The following is an 11007-nucleotide window of genomic DNA, read 5'->3' as shown; positions in this document are numbered from 1 at the left end:
GTGACCGTTATGTAGGCTACTTAACATCTGGCAAACTAACTCTAGTTTCAAATGTTTTCCTTGCTCCTATAGCCTCATTCAAAGCTTGTTTTTCAATTGGGTATCAGATCACGTATACATCTTAGTCATGGAACATATATTACAGAGAAAAATGAAGAAGTTAGAATCTTTCCTGTAGACACACGTCACTTTGTGCTACGAAGCAAATTTTCAACAGACATGAAGAGTTCTGCTGTGACAGGGTCATCAGTGACTGGGGATAGGCTACTGTGAATAGATGCATTCTTGTCAAGCATGTCAGGGGGTCGTTGTCAAGGAAATATGATGGTTCGACTGGGACTCTTGATGATCTTCCCTGCATTGTGTCATGGTAAGATATTTCTGTATTTCTCCTGTATAGATTCATGTTTTTATTTATTGTTTGTGTATATGTGCTTTTATGTGGGGGGCCTATCGTCATCCATTTTGATCTACATCTAGTTCACTATACTCTACATGATATGATAGATATACTGCAGGCTATGTATTCATCATGCAGGATCAAAACAGATTACCTCGTGAACAGATCTGTTAGGTGGATTATGACAGATCAATTATAGTTTAAAATAAAACAGAATTTTACTCCAGTCAATATTCCTCAACCACACTATTCTATGTTCTCAGGCTTGGAGAGCTGCTGTGATGCCACACAGGGTGTAACTCGCTGTTACACACCTCTGGGAGGAACAATGTGGTGTCTGCTAGTGTCTGATGCAAACGAATTAGAGGTAGAATTTAAACAGAGTAAATATGAAACTGGTGATAACATACTTAAAAGTAAAAGACAGAATGTGACTTTCAATGGAACCTGGAAAGATCGGTCACACTTCTATGTCAACAACGGGATACTGAAGATAACTGGCACAGTGCAGACTGATTATGGGGATTATAACTTGACTGTTCATGATACAAATGGTACATGTGTGAAATACCAAAAAATACAGCTGCTTGTTGGAGGTAGGAGATTTGTTATCATAACTGCTGCTTATGGAAACACACACAAACACATTACATTCTCTTGATATTATAACCAAAGCATACACCCAATGTATCACATACAAATATTTGTCAAATGTTTGAATGAACCCCAATTAAAACATGCAAGTGGTAACTGTATGTCTGTGTGCTGTTGTGACGGAATACAACATGAAGGAAAGTTATGTTGCTGTTCTTGATCACCTTGTGCAGGTGGGCTCTCTTGGCTGGTTGTCATCAGCTCTCTAGCAGCTGTGGTTCTGATGGCTGTGCTTGGGTACTATTTTCTGAGGCGGAGGAGGCAGCAGCCGGCACCAGGTAACAGTTTCTAGTCTAGACATTTTTAGTTTGTTTGTTTTTGTTCCCTTTTCCAACAAAATATTTCGAGCACAAAATATTTTGAGCAAAAGGAAAGCAACTTTGTGGAGTTATCAATTAATGTTTTATCATACGTAAGCCGAACATGTAATATATTTTTCAATCACAGTAACTACTGCTCTCATCTCCGCAGACACTGTAGAGAATCAAGACATTGCCTATGCAAGTATCGATGTTTCAAAGATAGCAGAGCGGCACAGAAAGGAGAAGGAGGAGGTGCAGTATGATGAGGACAACGTGAGAGTAGAGCCGGAGGAGGTGCAGTATGGACAGATTCAGGTGCAGGAACGGTCTGGAAGGAAGATAGACAAGCCAAATGCGGAAGAAACCATTTATACTGGGATACAGCTTGGACATTGAGGTTGAATACATTTGACTTAACATATGTATGTGGAAATTATGCATTTTATTCTATGTATATGTAAAAAGAAATACAACAACATCTGTTTATGTTGGTGTATGGGGTTATTTGCAAAAAAATATAACTGCACATTTAATTGTATTAAGTAATTAAATACAGTGCATTATCCATATTGGTTTTGTATGTCTGTAGGCTACTTCTGCCCAACTGTAAAATAAATAAATAAAAAGCCTAAACTCATAGAAAATTCAAATAAAACAACAATTTCTATGTATCACATGTTGTACTAAGCCTTTTAATACATAGTCACTGTTTTTGTTTAAGTTCTCGAAAAATCCTACCTCCTACTGAACAACTAACAAGATGTGTAAAATACTACAGTTTAAGGAAATCTCCAGAATCAGGCAGGAGCAGCAAATCACTGTGTGTGTGTGTTGGGGGGGGGGGGGTGTTTGGGGCCTGAAATGGGAGAGTTATATGTGATCTTGCTTCTCCTGAACCACAGTTTTATCTAACTCAAACTTATAATCAAATGCGATTGAGTTTGACCCTGAATCACCAGGATGTTACAGGCTTCAGTCAGGGGAAAACATGACTCTCTAATGACAGTGCTCACATCCTCGTGAAAAAATAGTGTTGGTTTCATCAGATATGAACTCACCTCAAGTATATATGAGAACATATTTGGAAGCTAACTCTAAACATTGTGTGTTGTTCATCTTTCAGTCCCAGTTCAGCCGTAGGATATCACCTTCAGAAGATGCGCCACACATATTTTGTCCATTACTTTATATCTGTAGCAAATCAGGCATCCCCCCACCCACCCACCACCCCCCCCCCCCCCCACACACACACACACACACACTCGTCTGTGTGCGCTTGTGTACACGTGTGTATCTGTGTGTGTGCCTCAGGACATACTGATTACCCTGGAAACATTTAAAATGAACTGTTTTGTCTCTAAACAGTAGGGCGGGCAGACGGCTTCAGCTTTGAATATTTGAGTGTGATTGGTTTAAGATGTTTAGCGAATATCTACCCAACACAAAACCTCTGTAACTCAGCCCCCAAGATTGTTGTTCACAGCGTCGGTTTCCTCAGAGTCCTGCCCACATTCCACAGAAGACTTGCAGGATGAGACGGTTTTTGAAAATATGCTCAAATCTTCTACCCTAGAACAATCCATCTGGTACTGTTCTCCCTGTCTACTCGGATCCTGTACGGTTCTGTCCATCTGTCTGGTGGGACCCACGTTCCGTTCTGCTTTTCTGTCTGGACCAGGTCAGACCAAACAAGATGGAAACCTCGAAGCTGCTTCTCATCGGGGTATTAGTCATCCAAGGTTGCTGTGTGTGTGTAAGTATTCAACAACATCATGTGCACAGTGACATTAATCCTCGTGGATATCATCCCTACAGTTGTGTGTGTGTATGTGTGTGCGTCCATGTCTGGATGTGTGCGTCTATGCTTGGATGTGTTCGTCCATGCATGGATGTGTGTGTTTAGGCCTCATCTGAGTGTGAGCAGGAGACGGCTCGTCTGAGGCTCCAGCTGCGGACGCTGGAGGCTCGGGTCCTGCAGCAGCAGCAGCTCATCCAGAATCTCCAGAAGCAGAACCAGGCCGAGTCTGAGGACCTGGGCCAGCTCCACCTGCTGCCAGGGCACCTCTACAGAGGTCAGCCCCCTCAGAACCCTCACATCCACCTAGTAGAACCATTACCTACCTGCAAAGGCTTAAACGTCACCACACAAGGCCACACGAGATCCTGTTTGGAACTTCTCCTGTCAGGACACCAGGATATTAACTATATTCGGACCTAGTCCCGTCTAAAAACCAGGATGTTAACCATATTTGGACCTTGTAGTGTCCAACCAGCTAGATATCAAGCATATTTAGACTTCTTGTCCTGCCCGGACACCAGGATGTTAACCATATTTGGACTTCTTGTCCTGTCCAGACTGTGCCCACATCTACAACAATGGGTCCAAGGAGAGTGGAATGTACATGGTCCAGCCAGTGGGAAGCCCCGCCCAGGTGACAGTGTTCTGTGACATGGCAGAGGGAGGAGGATGGACCGTCATCCAGCGCCGCACTGATGGGAGTCAGTCTTTCAACAGGTAACACACACCCTGCCACACACAGTGGCTAATACAGACCCTTATACTGGATATCCATACCAATGTACTGTATATTTAATATCCTTTATATAATACGCACCACATTATGTCTCACACACACCTCATCTCAAAACATACCTTACACACACCTCACATTGGACCTCATCTAGCAAACGTTTGGTCTGGTAATACACACCTTATGACAAAGTTTAACTCATCATCTTTGTTTGCTTCATAGGCCTTGGGCTGACTATAAGCAGGGGTTTGGGGACTTTCAGTCGGGCAAGGGGGAGTTCTGGCTGGGGAACGATAATCTGCACTATCTCACATCACAAGGTCAAAAAGTTTTTGTAAAAAAGTACAGCCCATACATAATTTGACAAAATGTGGAACCCTTTCTTTAGACAGAAAGATATGTGTGAGATTGAGGACATGAGACTGATGCCAGTGATGTCAGCCTCCACTTCTCCCCCCAGGTGAATACAGTCTGAGGGTCAACATGGAGGACTTTGAGAGATCTCGGCGCTTTGCAGAATACAGCAGCATCAAAGTAGCAGATGAAGAGGTGTTTCTCCTTACAATACTGAATGTGTGAGAACCTTATATGGTCAACCTTATTGCAGACACAAATTCAGAACTTGTCTAGGACTTATGTTCTCTAGACACTTTCCGGTTGTACTGCATATGTATGGGCTGTGGTTGGGCTGTTAACTATCAGTAAACAAAACATCAAAAGTGCACTAACCCTATCCCTTTCCAGTTGTCGCAAATCGACAGAAAGGAAGTAGTTTAAGGACAGTTTACCTGTCAAGTGTCTGTGACTGCCTAGCATTCATCCACTTGTACTTAACGAAGACTATATAACACTAGTTTGAAAGTAGCCAACATATGCCAGATAGCCTACATTATATGTTGATGCACAAATATATGCTGTTTCTCCGTAGCATCACTATCAGCTGCAGTTCGGAGCGTACTCTGGGACGGCAGGAGACTCCCTGTCAGGGAGCTACCACCCGGAGGTGCAGTGGTGGGCCAGCCACCAGGGCATGAATTTCAGCACCTACGACAGGGACAACGACCGCTACAATGGCAACTGCGCGCAAGAAGACAAATCTGGCTGGTGGTTTAACAGGTTAGAACTGCACTGGTCTCAGCTGGCCAAACTACTCATTTACAACTGCCAAATTGTACAATTTAGTTTAAACTGGTTGTGTGTTTGCACATTTGACCCCCACTGTAGCGTACTACTTTGCGAAGGTGTGTGGTTTTCATCCGGTCCTGATTCAGACTTTTCTGTCTCCTGTCCACTAGGTGTCACTCTGCTAATCTGAACGGTGTGTACCACCGAGGGGCCTACAGCGCGATGACGGACGATGGAATGGTGTGGTACACCTGGCACGGCTGGTGGTACTCCCTTAAGTCTGTCGTCATGAAGATACGCCCGGCCGGCTTTGAGTCCAACACAGTTCCGTGATCAGCTCCATTATAGAGCACTGAGAGTGACAGGATTTAGTCAGCTATTCAGATTGATATGCTTAAAATACAGTATGCATTCTCCCATTGGCTGCTCCGAATGGGAAGTTATTTTACATAGATTGTTAGACTGTACAATGTCAATCAAAAAGTTGCCATGCTCGCCATAATCAAGTGAATAACACCAATTAACGTGCAAAGGACATCGAAGTGCATGTTGACACACTTCACATCCAGTTAAACCATAAGTCTCTAACTGTAAACATGTTGTCGGATAAGCCAACCAATAATAAAGCATTCCTTATCAAAATGTTTCTTGGAATTTAGGAGTAATTTACATACATGATTGTTTGGGTGGTACCCATGAACAAACTCCAGATTTAGGATGTTTAGAGAGTTTTTAGGATAACAACTTAATAACTGGATTGTTATTGCAATTGTATGTATCAAGGATTTTAATGATAAAAACAAAGAATTTGACTCATCTCTTTAAACATACAGTATATACACACACATACTTTATCCCAGCTTTTAAATAACAGTGCAGCTTGGAAGTCACCGCTTGAATTACTTGGAGATTACTTGGTCTGCTTACCGAGCCTACAAAAGAGCACGCACACACACACGCACAGACATACACAAACAAATCACTGACAAGATTTCAATATTGTCTGTACACTGGCCAAAAGTAGCGTACTCACTTTTAGCTCCAGGTCAGATTTTTTCTGAGCCCTCTGAGAATCTCTCTTCCTGGCTACTGCTCCTCTCACTGACCCTATACACACACATACAGACTTTAGGTACAACAATAAACAGATTGTGCTTGTGGTGTGTCTGATGTGTTGTCATGGGATCGTGGTGTGTGTTCGTGTTGTCATGGGATCATGGTCATCTCACCATATTCCTGAGGGCTTCTGGGTAGTTCAGAGTCTTGGGGATCATCTGGTTGCAGCTCATCTGACTTCTTATAGTAGTAGTCCTGGTCAGGGGGGCCAAATCTCTGCCCAGTGCACACACACACAAACACACACACACAGGCAGGTTAGTTTTACTAGCCTAGTGAGGACCGACAATTCAAAACCATTCTAAATCATTTTATCCCTAACCTTAACCCTAACCCTAATCGTAACACCACTAACACCTCCAAGAAATAGCATTTTGAAGTTTTGGAGACCAGAAAGAATTCCCCACAAGGTGGGTTTATTCTTAGTTTACTACCCTTGTGAGGACTTCTAATCTGCACAAGGGTAGTTAAAGAAGACCACACACACTTAGAAAGGTGAAGTGGGTCACGGTGTGTCATGGTGCTGTGGGGGTCAAAGGTCACACCTTGTCGGGCCACATGAAGCTGATGAAGAGGATGGTGGGAAGGCCGACCGTGAAGACGTAGACGCCCCAGAGCCATGGCCGCGCGGCCGTGGCCAACAGGAGACGCTCCAGGAGACTGGGCTGAGAGAGAACACACACACACAACGCACACAACACCAGTGTTGGGAAAGTTCACTTTCTACATGAACTAGTTCAGTTCATAGTTCATAATTCAAAATTTTGAACTAAGTTCACAGCTCCAAAAAATGAACTAGTTCAGTTCTTTTTGTCAATATGTTGAGGGCTATAATTTTTCTAAATTATTTCCACAGCCCATATAGAACCACAGACGGTGCTGCGGTGCGACACTGGTGGCTGCCGTTGCCAGATTGAAATCTCTATCTGTCTGCAATACCGCTCTCGGCCTCTACGCAACTTCGGCGCTCTCACACTTGCCAGGCATAGACAGTAGAAGAAAGCACACGCAGCGATTGACTGGTTGGGCAACCCTGGATACAGTACTGTCAACGGTGTGTTTTTCGCTTGGAAGTCTCTAGAAATCTGGCACCTTATTGAACAAAATTAAAAAGAGTGAACGTGCCGTTCACAGACACCAGAATGAACGCGTTCACAGTATCGTTCATCAGGCAGTAATACAGTACGTTCAGTTCACGTTCACCAAAATTATGAACGAGTTCATGAACTTTCGTTCAATGAACGCGTTCAGGCACAACACTGCACAACACACTCCCAACACACACGTAACACACGCAACACACACACATGCAACATACTCAACACACACGCAATACACCAGTAATACACACAACACATATGCAACACACACAACACACACGCAACACATACTCAACCCAAGCACAACACATAGGCAACACATGAGTAATACACACAATACACAACAAACTCCCTGTGGCTCAATGTATCCAAGGCAGCAACGCAAATTTTCACATCCCCAATTACAGATACAGGGAGGGGGAGGAAAATGGAAGAAATAAAGAGGGAAGTGAGAGGAAAATAAGTAGTACTGAAGTACTGAAGAACAAAAAAAGAAAGGACAGAAATACTGACCATATATCTTTTTTCCCAAGTGTCCTGAGTCCATTGTTGAGCTAACTCCAAATCGTTGCACAACAGGATGTTGTCAAACATCACTTGCCCCCTCAGAGACCATAGCTCCAGACCCAGTGCCTCCACAGAACCAAGGCCCAGACCCTCTGATTGGCTGGGTGGCTTAATGTTGGGTATTGACTGGCTTTGAGGAAATTCTGAGGAGTGGTCCATGTCTGTTTGAAGGATGCCCTCACTGATAAGTGACAGGTCAATGAGAATCTCATATTTGCCATCTGGGAAGAGACCTAGATACACAAACACACACACACACACACACACATACACACACACACACTGGTGAAGAGGTAGAGACTGACTTACAGAAGAATAGAACAGAAAAACAGACTCATATTTGGCAAATAAGTATAAACTAACGGAAGCTATAGGGTTATAGACAAACACATATACCATGGTATAAACTAACTGTGGAAGTATAGACTAATGTAGTGTGAAGCCATATAGACCAGAGGATAGAGATGTAACTAACGGAGAGTGTAGAGGTGGGATTTGCGATCCGTGAAATAGCCCTTCAGGTCGCCGTCGGGCTGAGGGGCGTGTCTCTGCTGCCGTTGGCCCGTATGAGGATCTGTTACCGTGACAATGAGGTGCATTTTGTGGTTGCCGCCACACATGTCAGGTCCAAACATGACAGAATAGGGAGTGACATCACTGAACTGGCTCTGTAAAGGATACGCACAAACACACGTACCGTACATGTCAACACGGTAGCTCTGACATGAGAAGTATTCAACCACAGTGGGCTGTGTCAGATAAGACTGGAAATACTTAATCAGTAATGCACACATTTATTCACGATTTATTGTTTCCTGTTGATTCTTGAGTCCAGATTAAGCAATAGTGAATTGTTATATTGAGGGTCGCTTTATGATATATTATAACACTGTGTGATGGATGATTGATGGTTTATTACACAGAGGAACTCACCAGTCTGAGTTGATCAGAGAGAGACAGCAGTTTGATGTATGCTCCACTACACTCTACCCCTTCCATAAACATCACCTCGTACCTGCGCACACACAACATGTGGACATGTTTCATCTGCATGGTTTGTGTGTCTGTGTGTGTGCGGGTGTGTGTGTGGGGGGGGTGTACGCGAGAGTGAGAGACATACTGCAGGCAGAGTGGTGAGTTTCTGAAGTGGAAGGGTGTGTGTAAGTAGGCAGCAACAGCGTGGTGTCTCCCAGATGACTTCATCACCAGAGCTTTGTTCCCAGGGTGCATTTCTGCCTCTCGCTCCTCTATGGCCCACTCCCCTGATGAGTCAAGGAAAAACCCTTTCATCAAGAAGCTATCACATAACTCTAAACAAAAAAAAACTATGACAAAGTATAAAACCGTAGTCATCATCTCCCAGATTAAAAAGCTGTCATTGTCTGCATTGATTTTCTATGGAATGCAGATATTACATTGGTAAACACTCCTACCTGCTCTATTTTTCATAATACCCTCTGAAATCACTTCCTCTAAACTTTGATCCCTGAACCCTGACCACTTCCCGTCTCTTCCTGCTTACCTACCATCATATAAGAGAGAGACGGTATCCTCCTCTCTGACAGTCTGGGAACGAACCCACCTCCTACACAAACACACACACACACACACAGCAGATTAGTCATAGGCTGTAGCTACCATGACAAACACAGGCAAGATACATTTGCCTAATATGGTTTACTGCTAAGAATGGCAAATCAATAACACTGTATAGATATACTAGTAGTTTCGGCAACACTTTCCATGAAGTAACATGCAACTACATCGCAATACCTACAGTTACAACATTGTTGTTACACAGGGACTGCTGTGTAGTTACACTTGCAGTTATTAAAAAATGACACTTGGTATGGTGAGGTAAAGCTTTCCAGGGGTAAGTGGATGTTAACATTGCTTTTCTTTTGGTAACATCACCTTGTATTGCCTCCTTACAACATCCACTTACCCCTTACAGCCCTTCCCCATACTGTGCCTTCTTATACGTAATAGCCTATACTGCTAACACTGCTTCATACTGTTTATGACAAACCAACTCCCATGTACATACAATGTTGTTACTAAAGGTCTGTTTGTTCTGTGATTTAGTTAACCTTTCTACGCAAACTTCAGCTGGATATAAGTCAGGTGGCTGAGCGGTTAGGGAAGCGGGCTAGTAATCAGAAGGTTGCTGGTTCGATCCCCGGCTCTGCCAATTGACGTTGTGTCCTTGGGCAAGGCACTTCACCCTACTTGCCTCGGGGGGAATGTCCCTGTACTTATTGTATGTCGCTCTGGATAAGAGCGTCTGCTAAATGACTAAAGGTAAAAGTAAAGATATAAATGCTGACGAGACGCACCTGTCCAGAGGACCAGAGTCAAACGACTCAGCAAAATGAGCTCTCTCTGGGACAGGAGGAGAGATGTAGGAACTCTGTCGTGAGGAGAGGAGGGGGAGTGGGGAGAGTCATGATCCATTGACACAAACATGGAAGACGAAGACTTGTGAAAGCCAGCCTGGCAGGGTTGATGACAGAGGTACCCTTAGGAACTGACAGCAGAACTGACCTGGGCCTCAGTGGAGCACCACGATGACTGGTGAAACACACAGGCCACCAGCAAACAGGCCAGCATTAGCATCTCTGACACGGGAAAACAGGAACCAAAACCAGGTTTAAGTACAAGATTAAGTACGGTGCAGACTCTGAAGATATCCAAACAGTTCTAGTATTTGAACATGCCTAGCAGTTTATCCATTAACAAAACTCTCTCACACACATAGATACAAATATACAAACACATTGGGTTTACCTTGTGAGGTCTTTTGTTACCGCAAGGCTTTGACACACCAGCACAGCTTTACTGAAAGTCCTGGTCATTCTGGACTTTGACCCTAAGTTTGTCGTCTCCATGGCAACAAAGGAGCTTTGCCCCACTATGCTGACTTGAACATTGGTAGCCCTGACCTGATGGTTGATTCAGATTGACTATTGTGTTCAGATACAGATAACTAATGCAGGCATTAAAATCATCATGTCCTTGGTTAAAGATTTGATGAGTCACAGCAAAATAACTTCAACGTTAACAGTTAAACCCACCAGCTTAACTGGCAAAGCAATATTTTAGGAGGTTTTTAATAGTTGACTCAGGACTGAGATCCAAGCCAGTAGATTTGCAGGTAAGGTTGGAAGCATTACTGAGGAGCTACAAAGTGATCTGGTAGACAGGACACCAAC

The 11007-nt window shown here is 43.6% G+C and overlaps 3 protein-coding genes across 3 annotated transcripts; 2 read left to right on the top strand and 1 right to left on the bottom strand.

The window, feature by feature from the left end:
• The first annotated feature begins 232 nt into the window (after positions 1-232).
• LOC134032453 (uncharacterized) lies at positions 233-1997 on the top strand. The gene is made up of 4 exons (XM_062476422.1): positions 233-370; positions 664-996; positions 1228-1332; positions 1526-1997. Exons 1-4 carry the CDS (start codon positions 295-297, stop codon positions 1750-1752), a joined length of 741 nt encoding a protein of 246 aa, XP_062332406.1. The 5' UTR covers positions 233-294; the 3' UTR covers positions 1753-1997.
• Positions 1998-2830: 833 nt separating this feature from the next.
• On the top strand, positions 2831-5656 carry fgl1 (fibrinogen-like 1). Its single transcript, XM_062476986.1, has 7 exons — positions 2831-3109; positions 3260-3428; positions 3712-3871; positions 4110-4207; positions 4348-4436; positions 4816-5003; positions 5183-5656. Exons 1-7 carry the CDS (start codon positions 3050-3052, stop codon positions 5343-5345), a joined length of 927 nt encoding a protein of 308 aa, XP_062332970.1. The 5' UTR covers positions 2831-3049; the 3' UTR covers positions 5346-5656.
• A 172-nt stretch (positions 5657-5828) lies between these two features.
• On the bottom strand, positions 5829-10650 carry si:ch211-274f20.2 (calmegin). The gene is made up of 12 exons (XM_062476522.1): positions 10583-10650; positions 10340-10413; positions 10132-10205; positions 9322-9380; positions 8916-9057; positions 8729-8810; positions 8271-8463; positions 7742-8028; positions 6674-6793; positions 6242-6344; positions 6046-6119; positions 5829-5944 (listed from the first exon to the last, which is right to left on the bottom strand). Exons 2-12 carry the CDS (start codon positions 10409-10411, stop codon positions 5936-5938), a joined length of 1215 nt encoding a protein of 404 aa, XP_062332506.1. The 5' UTR covers positions 10412-10413; positions 10583-10650; the 3' UTR covers positions 5829-5935.
• Positions 10651-11007: the final 357 nt, after the last annotated feature.

This window comes from Osmerus eperlanus, chromosome 13 (assembly GCF_963692335.1).
Source record: "Osmerus eperlanus chromosome 13, fOsmEpe2.1, whole genome shotgun sequence".
In the NCBI taxonomy this organism is placed as follows: domain Eukaryota; kingdom Metazoa; phylum Chordata; class Actinopteri; order Osmeriformes; family Osmeridae; genus Osmerus; species Osmerus eperlanus.
The sequence above is the reverse complement of the archived record's forward strand: the minus strand, read 5'-3'. Positions and strand labels throughout refer to the sequence as shown.